The 24,103-nt window shown below is 38.2% G+C and overlaps 1 protein-coding gene across 3 annotated transcripts in view; it reads right to left on the reverse strand.

Moving 5' to 3' along the window:
* LOC141965460 (protein FAM169B-like) overlaps positions 1 to 24,103 on the reverse strand; it is a 40,856-nt gene that overhangs the window by 8,626 nt on the left and 8,127 nt on the right. The window contains exons 1-5 of one of the 3 annotated variants that reach the window (XM_074917119.1): positions 19,206 to 19,315; positions 16,778 to 16,878; positions 16,328 to 16,427; positions 8,650 to 8,735; positions 6,888 to 7,062 (exon numbers count right to left, since the gene is read on the reverse strand). In XM_074917119.1, the coding sequence (XP_074773220.1) occupies positions 6,888 to 7,062; positions 8,650 to 8,735; positions 16,328 to 16,364 (298 nt within the window). In that variant the 5' untranslated portion in view covers positions 16,365 to 16,427; positions 16,778 to 16,878; positions 19,206 to 19,315. Of the gene's footprint in view, positions 1 to 6,887; positions 7,063 to 8,649; positions 8,736 to 16,327; positions 16,428 to 16,777; positions 16,879 to 19,205; positions 19,340 to 24,103 lie in introns of those variants that run through there. The other 2 variants (XM_074917117.1, XM_074917118.1) reach the window with 2 other exon arrangements.

Here is a 24,103-nt window from a genome sequence, read left to right on the forward strand (position 1 = left end):
TAATACTCTTAAGTATGAAACCTGACTGGTCCCATCATTTACACCTCCTTTCTGACTTTTACTGGTCAGAAAGTTATACAACCCTTTTATTGCATATTCAGTCTTTGATCTCCTAGTTCAGTAAATTCCATAAACAACTGTACAAAAGAATATTTCTCTCTTTCAGTTATCTGTCAACACATACCCAGAAGTATTTTGTTGGTAAGACAACCACACAAAAAGCGCTGAGGTTGCGCCACCTGAAACTGGAAACAGATCCCTAACTGCTCACGCTCGCAGTGTCTCTGGGCCAGAAGAAGGGAAGTCCCTTCAGAAAACAGAGCAGAAGCTGGGCAGCCCCAACAACCCAGCACATAACAGGGAGGCAAATGACTTCCCAAAGAGGAAGAACCATGTCTGAGAAAGCACCGAGTAGAATCTAAGCGACAGCTAAACTCACGGCAGCAACTCAGGTTCAACCTTACACTGCAGCACAAAAAGTCATACCTCTGTAGGAAGATGAGACATTAATTAAGGCATTTGGGTATAAAGCCATAAACAACTGAGTGTGCATTTTAAGAAAGCACTGCAAGCACTCCTTTGTAAGTCACTTGATTTCTACTGAGTGGTAATTTATCACACATGTATGTGCTTCTAGTCCATTGCTTGAACTGCTACTATCAGTGTTAACTAAGGTTTTTACTCAAGGACGGTCCTTGCTAATGAACACATCAAGTCTGCCACTTGAAATCATGGGGACATGACATAATGCTCTACATGTACACAAAATACAGACTCAAGTATAAGCCTCCAAACTTTTAAAACCCAGTTCTTGGTGAAAACTGTCAAAAAAAAATTAGAATCAAGGTATTTATTTTGCTATCACATATGGTAAACTCAAACTGGAGTCAAGAGAAAGTTGATCAAGAACAGACATTCAGGGTCCAAAATTTGAATGTACACCCTAAACAACTTAGGAACTTATTGAAGGAGGTACATTAGCAATTCACTGTAAAGCTTCTGTTCAGCACAGAATGCCATGAGAATAGAACCTCAAACTACTTGACAGCATAAGCATTCATCCCTGAAATGAATGGCCAACTACTTACATATATGATAAAGTCACCATAGAAACATCTTGCTGATTTATTTTCATTTTTAGAAAATATTTATAAAGATTTTATGCTGTTTCTATCTGGGTACATGGCAGTTTAAATAGAAATAAATATCCAGGCCTTTATAACAGGAAAAGATTACATTTTCTTTGTTGCCTAAACCTCATTAAGACCTTCCCAGTTTTCTTTCTTACCACTTACTAGTGTACCACTCAGTCTAGTTTTCAGTGTCTTGAGGCACAAAACTTTCATCACTTCACTAAGACCTGTTTCACAGATCTCCTATTGAATGGCTGTTCTTAAATTTCAGTGCAAGGCTTACTTAATAGATCCTTTTTTCTTTATCACATGCCCATAGCTATCTTAAACTGAGGTCTACTGCTGTTCCTTGAGTTGATGCCTAATACCTGTTGCTGATAGTCTCCTGGCCTGACTTTGATTACTCTCTTTTCTAGGATGTCAATTCAGCAAAGCATACATGACTATGTTTAATTCTAGACCCAGATTTGTCAAGGCTGTAGCTCTCCACTTAGCAAGAATCCACATCACACATACCAGCCATACAACAAGAGTATGTAGCTACATAACCAATCCATTCACATCAAGGCTTGGTCCACCCCTGCTTAATCAAAGTGCATGCTTAACTCCAAACACATGTTCAAGCATATTGTCAGAAAATGATGGCTTGCGGTGGTGTTTATAACCTTTCAATATTTGTAACACATGATGGGTAGTTACTCTTTTTTCATGAGCCAAAAAATTGAGTATATCCCCAGTCCCATTGTTAGCTGCCAGCCGAACAGAGATGTTGGATTCCAGCAGTGTTGCACCATACGTTCTAAGAAAGGGACAAACTTTTCCTCATGAAGTCAATAACTTTATGAATTCCTGCATGTTCCAAGTGTCCTTATAAGTTTATTATTATCTCATATAGTCTGTCGCCTATAAATCCTGATGAGACTGCTGTGCAGCCATCCCAGGAGCTGAGTGATTTATATCTGTGCTCCTGATATTGTGTTGAGAAGATGACAAAAACTTGTAGTGTCTAAAGGCACTGTAAATAAAGAAAACATGAAGCCATTCTTCACCTTGTCCTTGGTAAACATATTAGAGGAGTCATAGCCCAGAGCCATTTGAAATAAAATAAACAAACAAACAAACCTTTGGAACAAAGGCCGCTTTGTCTCCAGTTCCCATCCAATAGCAAAGAGGTTACTGTAAGTTAATGGTGGCCCAGAGGTGACCACTAGACTCTCACACATTTGGTTCAGAGGTTTCTTTCGTTGTTGAAACACACAAACAGACTAAGTTTTGAGGTGAGGGAGGAGACAGGGAAAATAAGGGCATTGGCGATGGAGATGGAAGTATTCATACAGTCTGCCCTTTGAAAGCCTTTGATCTGCTTGGTTAGGTCACGAGTGCCAAATGACCAACTTATGAGCCAGCAAAATGGTAAACAGATATTACAAGGGCAGGAAAGCAGACAGCCATTAGCATTCCCAAAGAGCCACAAACCAGAAAAAAAAACAATCCAGTCCCCACATCCAACAGACCCAAACAAAACAAGGTTGTGCATACTGACTATTTCCCTGCTGAACAAGTTGGCTTGGCCCACACATGTTTGGACAGGCCTTAAGCAGGCTGTGTGCTTGTGTAGAGGGTGGGGAATATTTCTGCTGAATAGAACCCAAGGTCAACCCATTGTGTGAGTTTGTATGTGAGAAGGGGAACAAAGGTTCTGGCTTCAATAAAATTAAATGAATTCATGTCTTGACTGGTATGTAGTCATTTAATTTTTATTACAGCCAGAACCTTCAGTCTGCCTCAGAAATGCACATTAAAAATATTATTACTAGAAAACAGAGGGACACAAAAGCAATTATCCAACAAGATTTCAACTAATTGTCTGTCAGGTTAACTTCAATTCTGATTTAATATCTTTTTTTGTAAAAGAAATGTATGTAATCAGTGAAAAATAAAATCCTATTATCTTTTTAGGGATCTATTTCTAGAGAATACCACCTGGGCCACCAAAGTATTAAAATAAATTTGCAAAGGCTTATATGAAGACAGGTGGCAAATGGATTTTAGCTTGAGTAGCCACTTCCAAAGACTATCTCTAAGGCTCAGGAGTAGGAAAAAGCAGAGGCTGGGCCAGGGCTGCTTTGACGCCTAGCTTATATCAGCTTAGAGTTGTTGCAGCCAGGTGTTCCCAAACTGTGATTTGTGGAGCATCTCTAAAGAATGAATGAGAAGCCAACAATGCATTTACTCCTGGTTCAACTGCGTGTTTTACAGACTTCTCAGAGGATCCAATTTTGTTAAGGCTGGTTTGACTCACATCACGGAGAACACTATCTTGCTCCACACTTCTACTACTAAGGTTTGACAGGAGGGACACAGAGAGCTTGGGAAGGGATAGGCTTTGACAATCTGACACCTTTGCTTTTTGTACCACAGACAGCTTGGTCCACAACTGGGCAGGTCCTATATGTTATAGTAACAGCAACACATAACAGTAGAGAAAAAAAGCTGGATATAAAATGGAGTTTTGTTGTTTTATTCTTAAAGGGACTAAGACGTTCCTGTCTCATAGCATCTTCCAACTTACTTACTGATTTATTTGCATTATGAATCTTCTACACTAGCCTAACATTTAGGTGAAGGTGGTTAAAGTCCATTTGCAGTAATTACTAGTCCTCAGTAAATAAAAAAGAAATACTTTCAGGGGATTACATGTCTTATTGCACAAAAAAAATAGTGTCAGTAACCATGGCCATTAATCCTACATCACTACACAAAACACATTCTTCTTGAGGTTTTCACACAGATTTAGGGCATGCCAAGAAAAAAAATCTGAAAGAAATACTTAAAAGAATGTAAAACAGATCTCAAAACCAAAATATCTATATGAAGGCTTTCTGCAAAATATTTCATTTTCAGGTTGCTGTCTGCAAAGAAAGGGACAGGGAACTGTCATTTCCTGTTGTACCTTTAAGTAGCTACATTCAGTAAGGTCTAACTCCTCAGCTGTCTAATATGGAAGCCACTGACATAGATAAAATTGGAGACATTTATCTTGACACGTGACAAAGTGTCTTATCAGCCTCATTAGTGGCTTAGTACTTCTCATCAATCTTTAGTATACCCAGTGGTAAATGCTGCATGCCTGTCATTGGACAGGAATAGGCACATACCAGAGAGGCTATGGTGATGATCTGTGTAGTCATGAATAAATTTTGTTTTAATAAAGGTGTCTAATACTCACGAAAAGTGATAGCCTTGAAGAATGAGCCTTCTGTTTATCTACACAACAGGTGCAGGATGGTCAGTTTCAGTACTTGCCAAATTGTCTCAAAACCTTGACTTGCAGTTACTGCGTCTCTGAGCAAGGCGGGTGCTCAAGACCATCTGTCTCTCTTTAGCTAGACTATCAAAAGAGATCCAGCTAAGCATGTTCATAAGATGGATGGATGTGTGGAACTGGACCAAAATTACAAAGTTCACTTTGTACAGGCCACCTAGGAACTGGCAAATGGAAATGACTTTACAATATTGCCAAGACAGTTAATTGAAATCACTGAAGTCCACTGAAAATTTAGTTTGCAGAACAGCATACTAAATCCGTAGCAAAGATAGAACAGACTCTCTCCTCCTTGGTCACCATTTCTGTGATTCACTTAGATGACTTAAGTTTGAAATAACCATGCTCCACAGATCTGTTCTGGTTTATTTGGTTCCACTGAAGCCTGTTTTTTGTCATACTGTAGGTAATGAAAAACTCACAAATGAGAAATACAGTTGAATTCAACATCAGCATGGAGAGTCTCAATTACCTAGTGAAGAAAATAAAACTATAAAGAATGGCCAAGTAATTGCAGAGCATGGAAATAAAGGGAATCACATGATGGGCACAGAGGAAAATAAATTCTTCCTAGGACCAGAAGCTGTAACAGAAGTCCAGCATAATATAAAGTCCTGTACTTAAAGCTGCCCTTACTAACTGTTCTGACCAGAACAATAAAAGGAAAAAGAACTTACGTTATGATAAAAAATAGAAAAGTTTAAAAAAAAAAAAAATCTAAAACAACCCTGTGAAAAGCCTGTTTTGGGCCTAATAAATCCATGCCTCTTCTAGAAAGTAGAGAGAATAGGATCAGCCAGAGCATGGCTAGTATGAAATTGAAGTCAAAGAACTTCAGAAAGAGGAATTATTTTCTACATGCATACAGCAAATAGCAAAACGGGGCAAAAACAATCAACTTCAAGCTTCCCGAAAAGGCTTTGGCAAAAGACTACAGTAATTTGCAACACAGGCCAAAAACTAACAAATATAGCTGCCCAGAGAAGAAAACCACTGGCAACAAAAGACAGATGCTGACAGAGCTGGACTTGAAGAATTTGTATTTTATGTGGACCTAGTTTAAAACCAAACTGTGACTCTCAACTTACTCAGAAACAGTTTCAACTTGGCCAATACTCCACCCATAACAGACTACTGTGCAAATTTATTTTACTGAAGCATGAATCATTACAGCCCATACAAGTGTTCCTTTCCAAAAGCTTTGCTCAGAAATATTTATGGACTTAAAGGAAAATGTACTATGGGAAATGAAGTGTTTGCCAACTACAAAGCAGTTCATCTGCATATTCGCAGACATACAAGATTCCTTTATCATAGGCTGAGACTTGATTCATTGCTGATAGTACAGTAGCACTGTACCAGCACAGGGGTGTACAAGTTACACCTCAGCGCAAATAAGGATTTTGCACATCCTAAGGCAGCAGAATTGCAGAACATCTCTTATTGTTGCTGGCCTTTGAGACTCTAAGAGAAAGCACCTCCAGATTCTCCTGTGGAATCAAAAGCAATCCATATCTGTGCAGCTCTCAAGCTGCTTCTTGTTCTCCCCTTTTGGACAGGTGGCTACAGATTACTGACTTGAACAATATATTTAGCTCCAAAGATACCAACTTCTCTACATTCAAGCTGCTGGTATCAAGATGAGACCCACAAATCTTAAACACAGACTGGTAACAGCTTTTACATGGGGGTACGGACTCAGCTGCATACCTGGAGTTATTCTAATGAAGCTTTTTCCACTATAGACTGGTTAATAGCGATGTACCTGCATTATTACAAACTCTCTATTTAATAAAAGACCTTCACTAAGGCTTACACTGGTGCAAATATCCCTCAAGGACCAAAAGACATTTTGTTTGTTTTCTATGTTAGTTAATCAATTAATGATGAACTCAATTAACTGTCATCCTTTAAACTAGGTGTACCACAACTGGATAAAGCATTCCAGGACTGATCTAGTGCATGCACCTTCCTCTACACAACCCAGGGTTACGCATCCAAGGATACTGCCCCTTCTCACCACCAGCCACTCCTATTACTCCAGTTTTCCACCGTGAACTATATTCCATTTTTCAGATATCATTCTTTCCAGGATGCAGTCATCCATTCTGTGGGTAGGCCCTGCATTCTTTGTTCCTAGATGTACAACCTTCTACTTGGCAGCATTAAAGCCTATTTTATTGGAATAATCCAGTACCTCAGATCACTCAGTGTAACTGAGAAGAGAGTTTGGAGCCATCATGTTTCAATGAAAATAATATGGATGGCTTCCAAATTCATGGAAGGTTTGTTCCCCAGATTCATTCTGAGAGAGATTTGATATAAAAATGTAAATGAGAGCCAGGATTATTTACACTGAAAGATAAACAAAAGGATTACATTTCTAGCTATTGGGAACCAATGGAAATATGTCTCTAAAATGACCTTACCTTTCATCTTGACCGAGTAAAAGGCAACAGCCTCACCATTTCTCCAGAGTATCTTGGCACACTCAGTGGCAGAGTGAGGTAGAAAGAACGCATCATTAGCTGAACTCCCTTCCAGCATTCCAAAAATAATGTAGTTCAGAACAAAGAGGACAATCCTTTCTCTGAATGTCTGGACCTTAGAGAACAAACAAAACCAGACCAAAGAAAAATGAAACAGAGAATAGTATTTTGCATTTCATAACAGGCTTCAAAATTAAAAGGGCCTGGGAAGGAGTAGGTCAGAAAGCATGTACACTTAATTTGGGGAAAATACCTCATGAATTGGTTCAGATAGAATAACAAAACCAGCTTTTCCCAGTGTTCCACCCTTTATCCAGAGGGCATAGAATAATTTAATAAAAATTTATAAAGCTTGACATATCTCCTGTTGTCACACAGAGGAAATCTAAAGCAACAGGAAAAGAAGTATCTTGATCATAAGTCACAGCAAACTAGTCACAGATCTGGAAACAGGATCAAAGCAATCTAATCCTACTCGAAAGTGAAATAAAGACAGGATTCACTGTGTTATTCTGGTCACCTCTCCCCTATTACCTGTTTTGCCACAGCATCAAAGAGCTTTAGTGGGTCAGGACCCTACTGAGTTACACTCTGTACAAAACAGAGAATAAATACAGGCTGTCCCAAGCAGTTTATAATCTAGGTGTAACATGAACAATTAGGTTTTATGCTGTGCTTCTTACTAGACAACCGACAGGACAGAGATGGAGAAATATAAAGGAACAAGATCATACTGGTCATCAATGTAAAAAGTGGTGCCAACAGGCTTTATATGAGTGCTGAAAAAGAAAATGATAGTTTCCACAGATAATGACAATTTACCTCTTAGCAATGAGCTAGAAGGGGCAAGTTTTCTATTTTCATTCTCTGTTGATACAGCAGATACTTGAAAGCCTGAAGGCCTGTGCTTCTGCTCCAAGTTCTATCTTGCAAGCATTTGTATCTCAAAATCCCTTCAGTTCAGTTACCCACAAAAAGTCTACTTAATTCAGTGAATAATTAAACTCTATGTATGGCAGATATTAGGGAAAAACAATACAGGATCAGAATCATTAAGGATCAAAGCTGGACACAGAGGGTTGTGTAGGAAACAGAACTGACTTAATAGCCTCATGGCAACACAAAGCTCACATGCAGTAGGCAATCTGACTTAGTTGAAAACGGACTACAGGCTACCCAAATCTCTCAAAGTACAAAAAAGTAGTTGCATTCTATTAAGATAGCTTATTTGGAAAAAGAATTACAGATATAGAAACTTTTAAATAACAATTTCATTACATTAACACAATATAACCATTATCCAAGGCAAAAAAAATTATAACTAGCTACATAGGACATTGCTCCAAATGGTAGGAACACCTCCCATCAGACACTCAGTCAAGCAACACTAATATGAAGAGTTACTGCTAATGTAGTAACTTACTTTATCTGATTATTCCTTTCGTAGGCAGTGAGGCTAAACTAAAAACAAAACAAAATAAATCCCACAGATGAATCATAAACTGCATGCATGAAATTGTTTAGAGAGGGTAATGTCCATGCCACTGTGCAACAGGAGAGATGTGAAGTGCTTGGTGAGCCACACAGCCCAGATCCCACAGGTTATAAAGCATGAGCTATAGGAGACCAGAGGCAGTTATGTGTGATTGTTCTAGCTGGGAAATTCCAGGGTAAAGGCAATTGTTTAAAATAGCATCCTTACTGAAATTAGCCCATCTCTAGAAGGATCAGCTGTCTTTACTACATCTTCAACAGGCCACCAACGTTGGTCCAGATAAACTGCCAAAACTACAAAAAGAAAAAGACAGGGAACACATTACCTGCAAATAAATACAAAGTTAGTTCCGAATCTTTCCACAAACAGCTTCAGATCTACTTGTCCCTCCAGCTGTCTCCAGTTTGATCTGCTGTGAGACAGCAGAGCAACAACTGCATTTCAGTTTCACCTCCGTGTCCCTTGATATCTGATTTTCAGTACCACACTAGACAGCAGGTGAAGGTAATTTTTCTCAGGAGTTGATCTGATTTTGGTGTGACAACCTATGTGCCTTATGAATAAAGCACTTCCTGCATAATATCTGTTCAGTAGCACAGTAAGTTTGAGTGGCATTTGGGACAGAGAGAGCTAAAGATTACATTTTTGAAGTTTCTTTCAGACTTCCCCCTGTCCACATGCACACATGCCCATATTTGCATTATACAAGTCAAACACAGAAGTTCTCATATCTACTTTATCAAATAACTTTTCAGCTGCCTATGTGACTGGTTATCTGCACCTTTAGAGTGGAGACTCCTAATCTCTGCATGGACAGATACCTACAGAAGTTCAAACGCATACAGAGAGGTTTCTATCAACAAAGGTCAGACATATGCACACATAAGTAAGATGCACTTTGCCCTGATGTAGAAGTGTGTGACCAACCTACACGTAAGTCAAGTCCTTGTGTGGGTGCTATGCAAAACCGCACCCCACTTCTTCCCATCCTTCCTGAATTTTTCACATATGCAGAAACAAGTATTTAAACCCTACTCCTACATGTTCATCTACAGAATTCATTGCCTGCCATTAGATTTACAAGAGAAAGACTGAAGCAGCAACAGTGACGCTGAAATTGCTGCCAAGCCCTGTTCAGAAGAAGTTTTAACATTGGGTCATTTCAAGGGATACAGAATAGATTTTAAGGGTTTAGATCAGGTTTTAGAATAAACACATAAATTTGATCATTTATGACCACCCACACGTCAAGCAGCAAATATTTCAGCAAAAAGAACTCTATTATCCTTACAGTGGTGACAGCCACTATTTCAGGATTGCTCAAGAACACCATTATCTTCACTTTCTTCAAATAGGGCAGCTAGCACCCCTATTTTTAGACAAAAAGACAAAATATAATATAGGAAGTGTGTTGCAAAGAACAACATGGAGTTCACACCTCTCAAGTCCTAAAAGAGTGCACTGTCCACTGGTTTTCTAAGCTACTCAACTAAGGACAAACACAAGAAAGTTAAAAAACATCTCTGAGTTAGAGATAAATTCACACACAAGGAAGTGAAATGGCTTTAGAGGATTCAACATTTACCTCCTTTAGCCTCAGGTTATACAAATGTCACTGATGTGCATAGGTTTCCCTTTTTTGCTTCAGCCTCTGCCAGCTCCCACTGGCTCTAAGGCTGGAGATTCCGCTTAGCTAACTTATATTTCAAATAAATTATTAAAGCATGTGCCAAAAAGCTTTGTGTACTGGGTTAACAATGAAGAAAGTATTGCACGCAAGGGCAGATGCCTGTTTATAGCACCAGATTCAACTCATTAAATATTATTCACTTACTTGCATGGGAGTTTCATACTCTTTCTGTGATGGATTCAATCTGTTCCCTCAATCCCTTCACTCTGCTTTCAAATGCAGGCAGGCACTGCTCCATTACACATCCATGAAACATGCAGCTACAAAGGGAGCTGAGTCAGACAAAGGGGACATAATGGGCCAAACGCTGACTTTAATGGCAGCTGCACAGAGGTTTGGCACATAGTTCAGACACATACAACACACATAGTAAAGGTCAGAAAAGTTTTTTAAATCTTTGAGGAAAATAGGAAGATGCATAACCATGTTCTAAGGAGCTACTTTTATAGAACATTTACTGTGCTATTCAATAATTTAAATGTGTGGAAGGGAACGCTAGTTGACATAGCAACTGTCACATCACATTACTTGAGCAACCTTATCTATATGGATGTCTTCCTTGAAGGAAAAACATTTCTCCAGATTTCACACAAACATATGTACTTTGCTTTTTGTTATAATTTTTCAAGTCAACATCTGGTCCGCAGTTAAATCCATCCATGCTTCCCCATATTCTCATTTTCATTTTATAATCAACTTTGAGGAACACTATTTCAAATGCAAACATGTTTTGTGAGACCACATGTTCCTTCACTCTCCTTTCCCACTCTTGTTGCTCTTTCCAAGACATTCAGTTATGTTCACCTGATCATAAGAGATCAAGTTATTGCCCACAGTAAGTTACACATGGCACCTGCACCCTGTGAATCATGATGTACGTGATTACAATGATCTTGCAATTACAAGACTCGATGTGCTTGATCTTACAATTGCAAGACTAGGTGAAAAGGATCAAGTCTAATACATTTCAGATCACAATTAATAAAGTATATATATGCTTAGTTGGATGGCTTGCCCTGTAAGCTAAACCTCAGTACTTTCATCACTTGAAGTCAGACAGACATATTCACAGTGTTGCAAGAAGCTGAGAGCCTCTGAAGCCTCTGATTCCATACCACTATGGGTATTTGGAATACATACTGAAAAATACTGAGTTGAATTAGGCACTGAGCATAAGGCAATTGTGATTATGAAATGTCTCCCTTTGCTAGGCAAACATGGATCCCTTCCCAACCCAGGCCTGGATTATATTTTTACTTTCTAGGCTATGATGGCCAAATGTTCCCACACTGATGTGCAACTATTTGAATGAAATGTGCACATCAGGACTCTACACACAGAGTAAAGCAGAAAAATGAAAACAACACCCAGCTTGGTACTTCTTTTCCCCTAGCCTTCATCTGAATTGCTGAAACGCATCCCTCAGCCACAAACTAAATTAAAGTCAATACTATACATGAGAGATGTCATCTGAGTTCATTTAATAAATATAGAATGTACCAGTTCTTTATTTTAGATAAAGTCATCTTTACCTTAATTTTGGCAGTATTTCAGACTGATGACATACCTGCAGAGGCCGCTTGTGCCAGATTTCCACCTTGGAAGGAGAATGGTAAATTACCCCAACAGCAAGTTCCATGCAACCAAGCCTAGGTCAGCTCTGAGATCCTACATTAAACTGCATTCTGCAACATTGACACACCCTGAATAGCTCTGTCCCCCAGTTCCCTATCTTTAAAATAGAGTAAGAGCATCTCTCTCTCCTAAGAGTCTTATCAAAATAAATACATTAAAGCTTGGGAGGCATGCAGATGCTGCAGTAATGGCAGCCATTCGAGTATCTAAGACAGATATCTTTCCTGCAACCAGTTACATTTTCTTCTACAATTCGAGTTTTACTCAATGATTTGTTGCAAGTGTCTTGTGATAAATGTTCCATGGCATCTAACAGCTATTGTAAATTATTATATACAGCATACAGAAAACGCCACAATAGGGTATGTTTATTTAGTGTTATAAAGATGTTAATCACCCACGCTACGCTCTGTAAGCCCTTACAACACAATTTACATTCTCATAAAAACATCCGTACAGATATACTAACAAAACAGAACCCTCAGCCCATCAAAAATAAATTAAAAATGCTCCCAACCAAGACCAAGTCCTGTGGAAAAGCTACCATACCCATTTTCTCTTGGAAATATGCAGGTCATTTCAGACCACAAGCTACACGTCACTTCTGGACAACCCACCTGATCAAGATGATCAGATATAAATCTCAGTGTTGGAATCAACCCCTCTTTAACCTATGTTCAAGAATTAAATGCCATCAAACTTTAAATATCTTCCCAGGCAAACTTGTAGTTAGGCTGCTAAATCCAGGATTTTTCCAGAGTTTTAATTATTAGAATTTCAAACATAGATTATTAGATTGACAATATTTTCTTCAGGAATTGTGGGAAAATAAGTATATTGTAGTGAATATTATTTCATAAGCATTATATACATCATTTTATCTATACAATACTTAACCATTATAGATGTAAACACAAATGAAGCTGAAAGAAATCCCATCACATATGAACACAAGACATACAAGGTATACAGCTTTCTCACTGAGATGAAGGTACTGCCCAGGTATGTGGTTAACACCAGCCATTGTCAAGGCTTGATACAGAGTTCATTTTAGGGAAGAAGGGATGCTGGGAAGCCACCAGGAGCAAAGCTGGAGATATGACAGAGAAACTGAAGGAACTGATGGTGTCAGGGATAGAGCTGGAGAAGAGAACCAATAAATGGAAAAGGTTCTAGTCGGGGTTTTGGCAGTCACCAGTCAGCAGAACCACCAGAGCAGAGGAAGGTTGTGGCTCTCGGGAGCAATATGATATGGTCTCAGAGCATCATGTGAGCAGTGGCAGAACCAAATAATAAGGATTTTAACTCTTCTTGCTCCTTCACTATGCACACCAGGAACTGAGAAGTACACAACTAAACATGCCCTACACACTTATTATCTGCCTCTTCTACTCTGTTTCCAGTTGCTTCTCAGTAAAGCACCTCTACCCCAGCATATCCTGGAACACCCCTGGCTGCCTTCCCCCACTGGACTTCAGAAATGTCCAAATTAATTGCAAGAGGAAAAATCAGTGGGTCATGTTTGCATTAGCAAGACTAACACTAACAAAACTGAATTCACAGAGCAAAACATACAGTGCAGATAATCTGATGCTCAGATTCTAAGGTGGTGCTGAAAACTATAAGGCCATTAGAGGTTGGGGTACATCAGTATGCTTCTGGAGTGCATCCTTTAATTTCATTTCATCCAAAAGTAATCCACTTCACACACTCTGAGACTGCTCCTTGATACTAACTGAAGCACAGTAAGTGGGGACAACCAGGAAACTTGCTTCTAAGAGCACTCCTGGTGTGAAGTAAAACTAAAATGCAGACATACCAGACAGCACATCAGAAAGAGAAAAGATCAACTACAGCAAGATTGTTTGCTTCACCCATCTGGATGAAACTCAAGTTCACAAGAAAAATGTAAAGCTCAAGGGAAGAAAAAAAATCATCCAACCTGTTTAGTGTTTTTAACTTTCTGTCCGTGTCCTTAAGAAATGATGACTGAGTTAATAAATACTGATTTTCTCCGAAGGAATTGGTTTTGAAACAATTTCATCTGTTCCACTGGTCAGAACAAAAGGTCATATAGGTAAGCAAATCCAGATGGACTTGCCACATTAACACAGTCTGCTGCCTTAAGAGTCAATTCCAAACCTGTTGAACTGTGGGAAAAATATCTGGATAAAATACTTCAAATGTATATATCCGTACGTATAGATATGCATACACAAGTACACACACCCCAGCAGACTTCAGAGGACTAATGAAAATTTATTAAAACTCATCTAAAGAAAAAAAATCACATCAGTCAAATTTGATGCATGTAGGAAGGCTGGCCACATGTTTATAGTGTATAAAATCCAGAAACAAAGAACTTCCAGTAAAATCCTTTAAATCATACTTTTAAATGGAATTATTAAAAGCCAGATGATGCAGGCCTTACTTAAATAACTAGATTTACTGATCTCTGTGAGATTGTTTCTGTGACTATGGGCTGGTGACTCAAGCTAAAATTTTGCAAGGAGGTCACAGTAGTCACTCAGTCTGTTGTTTATAATATAATAAGGAGTTTATTCTGACAGGTTTAAGCTCTTAAGGTAGATAGCTATCATATAATTTAGGGTCCAATGTGGACTTGTTTGACTTGTTCCTGTGGGAAATAATTTTTTTCCTTGTGTACGTATATGTCATTAATACTTGCTGTTCCTAATACTATTAGATCACTTAACTGACGATTTGTGCTAAATGCACTCCTTTCACCTGCATTTATTTAATAATTCTTCTTTTCTTTCATTGTAGTTGTTACAGACCCCCATTCCTCTTGTGCAGCCTAAATTAAGTTAATACTGTTTTCACTACATTCCTTTGAGCATGAGCCAGTAGGTATGCACAACTGCTCTCAGAGAGCAAGTTTGGCCTCCAGTGTAGATACACTTCTCTCCTTTACCACACCAGTGCCTGTCTCTCTTCAGAAAAATGCTAATAGAATATATAAATTAATGTCAGAAAAGTAATTCTATATCAGTACTTTTAGAGGGACCAGAAAGTCTTTTAACTATACTTGCAACTTGGAAAGTCTCCTACCTTAAACTATGTGAATCACAACCCATTAGCAAACATTCAATTGAAATCGTATGTAAAAGGAGCTGGAAAACTTTACAAGAGTTCACCTCTAACCACAGATGATTTTAATCTGTTTTTTGTTCTTATGAAGACATTTCCTGGTTACAGGGTTTGGACTGAACAATGAATACTTAGTTACACTAATAGTACCTGTTCTAGGAGGGTAAGACTGTTACCTGACACACTTCAGAACTGAGCAGAGTGCTAAACTTCTTCACCTTGTCTTTATTGCATGACTAAGAATACTGGCTATTACAGCCTTTCAGGTATAATTTATATCTTATCTTTTTTTTTTAACAAAAAAAAAGTGGGTTTTTAATGACAGATGTCATTAGTTTGCTGCCACATTTGGAAGCTGAAAGTTTAAGAGGTTTCATATGTTCTGTATTCCCTAAGTGACAAAACTGGTCAACGCATAGATTCATGTCTTTGTTGTAGATGTTCCAAAACTTCTATAGCCCACTGCTCCACAACAGCTCCAGCACCCTTCATTTAATCTAGGTGGGTCCCAGCCTGTGCTTCTGGTACTCCTCAGCTTGGAGTCAAGTTTCCCATTAATGACAGTGGTATTAAGAGTTGCTACTTATTTTGCATCTGTATTTTTCCATATTCTGTAGTCAAAGACACTTGCCTAAGTGAGTAAGGATGAAGAAATCGGGCTGTGTCTGAAGATACTACAATCCTGATAGCAGGAAGATAAGATTTAGATACAATTATTGATAAAATCTTAATAACCTGTTGATACTCTAAGCAGTGACTCATGAAACAGAAACACCAGTAAGCACATGCTGACTTCTACTGCCTGTAACACAATTGTAGTGCATCCCTGTCAGGCTGACACATGGTTGTAATGGGAAAACACCAACATTACTAGCAGTGAGCAAGGCAAACCTGGTAAAATGTAAAGAATATCTTGAGAGAACTGCCAAATAAAATGGATTTAGCTCAATTCCTGAGTAAGGTCTCACCCCAAATTTACCCCTCACACACCAGTATTGGAAATAGGAAGCAATTGAACCTAGGACTGAAGAAGATATCATAAAATAAAAATAATATGAATAAGAATCAGTAAGACCTATTAAAATTTCACATATATATTTGCTCTTGTTTAAGGATTTCAAAATTCTCTCCAAACTATAATGCATTAAATTTCACATCATTCTGAATTAGAAAAATATTACCCTATTGAACAAACTCAGAAAGAATAACAGATTTACCCAAGGTGATTTTTCAGTTACCAGCAGATCTATGCATAGAATTTAAAAGCCCTGATTGTCAATCCTCCCTTCTAATCAGTAGTGCAGCAACACAAATCCCTGACAGGCAAGCTGAATCCACTTCATATTCAAAACAAAACCAAGAATATTTAAATATATAAGCAAGCAGACCATCTTAAAAGTAAAGAAAGTACAACTACTCAAATTTCAAAACATTTTGACCAATTCTAACCTGTCTCTTTATCCTTTGGATCAGTTAACAGCAACATTTTGCAAGTAGAATTATTTCGGAAGAGAGGAACAAAACGCACACAGGAATCTTCAAGTTTAACCTAAAAAACAAACAATCCCTGTAGCTGTTTGTACCGCAAAGCTCCCGAGAAGTATTTCATGTATTAGATACACTTATGATATATTTTACTGATGTGCATGGTGTAAGTTTAGCACAACACCCTCTCAGTCCCGAACTTCAAGGCACTGAAACATACATAATATTCTAATATTATCAGTAAGTAATGTTAATTTAAAAGAAATCAAGCTACCAAAGTTAGCAAAGACCTTAATGCCGATTGATACTATGATTAGTAAATAACCTGGCTTTGAACACTGTTACATGCAGACAAATAATGTTATGAAAGGCCAGACACATCAAATAAAAACAAATACAACTTGCACTTCTTACAGCATCGTCCAGCTGAGTACTTGTGGTGTTTTGCAAACAATGAATTAAGCCTCAGGGTACAGGGAGTATCAAAGCACTAGGGCAGTGCCTGGGCAGTTTATCTGTGAGGCACAGGGAGGGTAGATAATTGGCACAAGGTGGTTATGTTGAAGGCAAAGCTAAAATCAAAATGCAGCTCTCAAGCTCTCAAGTCTTAGACTAAACTTCTAAATGATGTGACACATAAACACAAAATTACTGTGCTCAAACAGCTCTATATGCATAGAGATGACGATTTCCATATGAATATTGCAAATGCTCTCGTGTAAGTTTAGGTACAGGCAAAGAGCGTGCATAATTTAGCACAGTATGTACTGTACTTTCAAAAATCTGGTCCATTGTGTATGTGTGGGTGTGCCTCTCTCTCTAATTGCACCCATTTGTCAGTTTGCTATGAAACTCAAATCAGTCATGTGATACATTTAATATTTCTTGGTGCATGGAAGGAGTAGTATGAATATGGATTATTCAAGATAACAACTTTAAGTTGAAACCAGTGTTCACTAGTTTATGAGTGCCAGAATCCTGGGATCATCTATGCAAACACTGGACTCCAGGAAAAAAAAAAAAAATGAAAACTGCCTGAAATCTGTATTCGTGAGCTTCTGAAGTCTCGGTATGTTCTGGGGATTCAGTCGTTCTTTGCATGCTTCAAATATAACAGCATCGATGCTATTACGGCACCTGGGTGCATTACTATAATGAAAAGGCCAGTACTGTTTCCAATACTGCTATGATTGTTGTTTTGTTTTATAAGATAATGTGCACTTTCACAGGTGCTAACAACATCAGCATGAGCCAAGCATAGCTCTCTGTGAACGCTGCCAATGTGCTCCCATCCCGACTTGCAATAATCCTTGCTATTTGTGTGCTGAATGCTTGACCAAAGACCATGCCATACCAAAAAGAAGTTCTATGACCCGAGCAAGTGAGTTGACAGCCACTTAACACTTGCTAAATAATTATTCACGGTTGCCAGTCCTGCCACTTGAAACCTGCTTTAATTCAGATGCACAGAGAAAAAAAAAAAAAAAAAAGGCTGGTAACTGCAGCCGTTATTCAAACACCAGAATTCTCATCCTTCAGATTGTAGGTATATAATAGAGATGGTTAGCTGAGACGTTCACTGGGGATGGGAGCTTTACCTTATTACGTTTAATTCATTCTTAATTACAAAATATCAACATTCTTTGAACTATTTGTGACAGAGTATAAGGAAAAATACATCAAGAACATTACTATTACTTATGACCTTGACTAGCTGTCTGACTGCAGATTAGATTAGACCTGAATTAAATGAATGCAAAGAGAAATGTGTTGCTATGAGACTCAAATCAGTCATGTGATATATTTAAGGTCTGATGACAAGCCACAAAATCAAGACAGTTTCAAAAATCAAAAGCTAGAAGTCCACCTTTAACTGATCTCACCGCGTCTAGCTATTATTGCAGGAATACACGCAGCATTGACTGGGATTTTAACTTACCCTCCTTTCTAATGGAACAGCAAATGAGCCTCTAAAACTACAACCAGGCATGAAAAGCTGAGGTAAGGACACAAAAGTCCTAAATTTAAGGATCTTTGCATTTTCAGGTTTGTTTGTATTTAACCCTACATGGTCCACTAGAGGGCATTAAAAGAGTATTTAAAGCTAGTTACATTCACGACTCAAAGATGAAGCTACCCACCTGAAACAGCGTTTTTCTAGAAACTACTGCATATTATTTTCCTAAACTGTAGAAAACCCACCATATTCCAAACAGTTATTTCAACTAATCCACTTACCGGTTGGATGGTATAATAACAGGTAGCCCAGCACACCTTTTACGATCGAGAAAATGCTCCGAATGAAAGGTTTCATAGGTGACTGAGGTCAGAATTTTTAACAGGCCTGCTCAGTCATCTCCAGTGCAATCCCTTCAGGTGGCTCAGGAATGGACCCTAAAACATTGGCACCTACAGTATTTATAGCATCTATCAATCACATTTGATCTGAATTCCTTTGGGAGGACCCATATTCAAAATTATCAGTGTAAGTATTGGAAAGAATGGAAGCAAAATTCTGTACAGGCAGAATACAGAGCTGTGCCATGGTATAAATGTATATCAAATCCACTTTTGATTCAGTCCTATAAGGAGGCAGGTTGAGATGTAAAGATCAGCTAAGTACTTCAAACCCTCATGCACACTCAGAGGGTTTTAGACTTGTAGTCTAAGCTTATCTCTCATTTGCAGCATGCAAACTGTTTGAAATAATGCAGAATTTGCTGATTTGGAGAGATTTGTAATCTGGCCACACCAGTTTACCCCTGTTCAGAGACTATGAGCACAACCATCAAACTAGTTTGCAAGTGTCTAACTGACAGTATGAAAAACATCAGCCTACTACCTCTTCTCGTCCAGGGATTGACAAAACATCAGAAGTGGATGATGATTTCTTCAAGAGTTTTTCATGGTATGTTTCAGCATCTACTTGCAGAACCTCTGGATCTCCTGTTAATGTATCTACCAAGTAAAGGCAACCTGTAGTTAAAATAAAACATAAGATATTTTTACTTTTTAAATGAATGAAGAAACATGAGTTTTAAAACCTCAGTCTTCCCAGCAGCTGCCTGGTGTAGCTGGGCCCTTATTGTTCCCATTAGAGCCTTTTGTATAATCCTAGTCTAAAATAGTAAGGCTGGTAAAAAAACTTATCTATATGCTATTTACCTCTTGGCATGCAATTTTATAAAGTAGAACCATGACAGCATCAAATCACAGCTGTCTCCTTTGAATTCAACAAGCACAGTCTCAAATGTCTCTAGGTGTAAGTAAACTGTTTTAAAGCTGGAAGAGCAAAAAAAAACTTCTTCAAAACACAACCTGAGTTTCAGTACTGTCCAAAAATGTAACAGGAAAATAATTCCAAAGATTCCACTCTTTCTTGGAAGACTGCCCCTTTCTGGGCCAGTCCATGATCTGTTGTGTATCATTAGTTTTCTCTTTATCTTTTTTGAGTAACTTCGGTTGGGCACTTTCACAGCAATGAAATAATGTCAAAAAATATTAAAATATTTACCCACATAAGAGTTCCCAAAACAGTAACCATCATCTTTAATGTAACATAACTTTTAATTCATGTGAGCTAGTGCTGAAGGGTATCCATGTGAGGTATTTTTAATTGCATGCAAGCAAAAATTACATACATCTGATGCCTGTTACCTAAATGCAAATTCCAACTCCATGCTAGCGAGGAAGAAAACAACCTCTTTCTGATATAACAAACCAGATTGGTTGGTGGCTCATCACCAGCTCAAGATAAAGAACATCAGAAGAAATGAGTTAGCAGTCTAAATAGGATTCTGTCAGTCTTCTACCATAGGAAGGAAATAGTTTCCATTTAAGGGGCTTTCAATGAATAAGCTACACCTGCAGCTCTTGTAAGCCTCAAACTGAGGACAAAATCTTCCACCACACTGCTATAGTTGGAGTCTCAGTTCTGAATCCTCCATTTTAATCATGGTTTGTTCTGACGCGGCAACTCCTGTGACCCAAGTTTAATGTGAAATAACTGCGCTGATAGTAAGTGCAAAGCTAATGGCTGAGACAATGAACAGTCTTACGAGGGTCATTGCAAGAACTGTCTATATTAAGATTCAGAAACTATGATTCATAAAAGTACCATATTGAAAATTATACCTTTCCAGGTGAAAGTAGGAGCACGGGATTTGCAGTACCAGGTCAGACTATTCACCCAGGGTCCCACTATTGTCCCTCTGGCAGTGATCAGTATCTGATTCCTCAGCAAAAGGGTAAGAAACTACAACTGATAATTCACACCACCCAGCATTGCTTAAAACGCTTTAAACACTATTTTCCTGCCCTTTGCAGACAATCAGCTTACATCCTGAGGCTTGACAGCAAAGCTATGTAGTCAGAATGCTGAACAGAAGCTACTCTGTAAATGGTTTTCATAGTATCTTTGTATGTGACAAAATGGGAGAGAAAACAGCATTGCAACACTGGCAAGTTGAGTCACATTGTAAAATCCCAGCCAGTACTTAGCAGTGGCAGTTTTCTTTTGCAGAGGCCTGGCCTTCCCCAGCGTACTCTCTAACACCATCGAGCAAAGAAGGCATATAAGGGAAAGAAATTAAAGGTTATTATTAAAAACTAGTAATTTACTGAAGTAAATTTACTAGTAAATTAATTAGTTGTAAAAGAGCAGCATGTAAGACTTAAATTTAGCACAAAGAATAATATTGGCCATGCTAGTAAATACTATTCATGAGACGCTGCTCACAAGGCTACATCCTGCCATTGTTAAGCCAAAGCAACTTGATAAGCACAATCATTTTTTCTCCTCACTGAACAAAATGACGAGTACCTACAAAGTTACACTATGCATTTCTTGTACGCAATATTCCTGTATTCTAAAGTAATAGTGACCATTTGAAGGATGAAATAATGTCACGGATCAAATAATGAGGCATTAGAGAAAGTTTATGGTCAACTTTCCATTAATACAGCTCTCCATGGAAGTAATTTTTTTGTGTAAAACACACTTTAAACTACCTGTTAACTTGTCTTTCCTGTGTAATACTCTGAAAACACCCAAGTGATTTAGGAGCACATATTCTAGTAAAGGGGAAATCCAAAAATTTTTCATTAAGAAAACAAATCTGTCTAGGCTTCTGTATATCGGAGAGAGTGAAGTTCCTTTAGGGACAATACGGAGCAGAACTCTAACTTTAGGTACCCTGGTGTTTCCTCTAGAAGTCAGATTGGTCTAAGGCTGGCTTTTGTGAACATCCCCCCAAAATGTGCATGTACACACACATACCACAAACGCTGTTCAGCTGTCATAGTCAGGAGAAAAATCACTAGTCTGATTTTTTTTTTTTTTTTTAAGAAATTATATTTGTTCTCCCATATATGTCCCTTTTATGCTTTTTTTGTACACAGAAACAAACAAACAAACCCACCCCCCCCCCAAGTCTAACTATTGTTATTAGGCATTTGACTGCAACAACAATCATTGCTGGCTAACAGGATGTTATAAAGGTTCCAAAATCAAATGCAAAATAATGTTAACTTTGCTTTAAAAGACAAGCAGTGCTATTCTCCCGTGAGTGCTTCAGTCTGAGGCCCCTATCAGCATCCTTGGATATCAAAATTGTGAAGTTCCAAGGACAGCCTTTTAACCTGATTTGAATTACAGGATTTCATTCGAATTTGATCTTACCTAGCAGCAACAAAAGAGCACATTGTGGCAGCCAATCCGCTAGACACCCAGCGAGCACTCCTTGCAAAGAGGCAATGTGCACAAAGGGTTACCATCTGGGGGAGGAAGGGAGGGATTGAGGAAGGGGGGAGCGAAGGGGGGCAGGAGGGGTGAGTCATAAAAAGGGGGCCTCATGCTGCAGCCACAGAGGAGGGACCATAAACCATAAGGAGAGTAAATTTAGAACGGGAGGCCTGCTGCATTAGAGGGATTCCTGACATTAGCACTGAAGTGGCTGCCATCTTAAATAGCCAAAGCTGGTAAACGAGGTCAAGACATCATCTAGCGTTTACAGACAGGTACCAGGCTTTGTCTTTTACAGGGCACCAGCATTCAGGTCAAAGGAGGAGGAAGTATATGCAATTCCACTGAAAAAAACTTCTCTAGAGATAAATAAATGAGAAATGTGAATGGGCATATTTCCATGTCAAGCACGCAAAATAGATTTAAAAGCAAAATCTAACATGGATTCTGCTTCTCCTCTTTTGTTTCCATGGAGCAGTCTGGGCCACATTCTCAAGCGAGGATGTGTAAGCGCATCTCCTCTCACTCTAGTGATCTGTCATCAATTTGCACTAAGAATCTGATTTTAAAGTGAAAAGCTACAGCTAAAACCAGCTATACAAACAAGCAGGCACTGCCCATACAACTCAGTCATCTTTATGAGATACTACCCTCCAGCACCTATAGGTATCTCAGTCTAAGACAGCACGCAACTCTGCCAATAAGGCATAAAGCAAAGTCCCCTTTTCAATCCTGACCCCTGAACTCAGCTTTTTCTAAACCCACTGCTCTGATTTTCTCCAAAATAGAGAGCTGAATTTTATAGTAATTTCACAGACAAATATCCTTCTTGAGAGGTAAAAGTCAAAGTTCACTTCACTTGTGATCCAGAAATATCAATATGTGGGAATACACACAGATCTGATTAACATGTTTATGTTCTGCATCAGATAGATAAATAACAAATGCAATCATAAAATAGAAGACAATATTCTACTTTAAACTATACATTAATTTTTGTAGATTAGAGACAGACCACCATCATTACAGATTCAGCAAGAATTTCATTCTATCAGTTAAAGTAAGCAGGAAATATTTTTCCATGGGCAAAATAACTTATTCTCAATACAACAGAAAACACATGGTGCACACACTTGTATGTGAAATTCCACAAGTGAAACTATAGACTGCTGTAATGCCTGAAGGTAAATGACATGCTTCAATCTAATCAGATATTCTGAAGATTCTTTGTGATAATGCTTTTATATCCTCTGCAACTAAACTCTGTGCCATAATAGAAATAATTTAACTAGAATATAGATAACCACAGATTTATCTCATTAATATAATGCTACAGCAATTAATATCACCATTATATCCCTCAAGCTCTCTTTCACTAGACTAGTCATTTCAGTACCTATATATTAGTGTTACTATTTTGCCATTATCTGACAAACCAGTTACAACTTGGGACAATCAACTCTGTCTCTTTGTAAAGATGCTTCAAATACTCATTTCAAGTTTCAAATTAGTATGTACTGCCAATAAATTTGTATTTTTTGACCATGAACCCTATTTATTAAACAAGAGATATTTGCTTTCATTGTTAAGAATTTTCTATTCTTGCATTCATGTGTGGCTTATTAATACTATTTCCTTAAACCAACAAAGTTAGTGATGCAATTTTTTCAGACTAGACACATCACTGCGTTGATTAAGATGCATTGAGGTATTGTTGGTACTCCCAGGAAAGCCTTACTTGTTGAAAAGCCCGTTTCAGAGATTTGTAAGGGCATTTAGGATGCAGATAGATTGTAGAGCAAAATACATCAACCTCACCGCAGATGAAGCATGAAAAGTGTTATGTCTGAAGTGAATTAATCATCTATCCAACAACTACTTTTTCATGTTCTACAAACACAGAGAATGACATTACATGCATCCATTAAGAATTGTATGTTTACAGAAAAGCCACCAGTCACCACAGAATTTGTATCTGGACTGGCTATCTTTATACA

This window comes from Athene noctua, chromosome 13 (genome assembly GCF_965140245.1).
Source record: "Athene noctua chromosome 13, bAthNoc1.hap1.1, whole genome shotgun sequence".
Classification (NCBI taxonomy): Eukaryota; Metazoa; Chordata; class Aves; order Strigiformes; family Strigidae; genus Athene; species Athene noctua.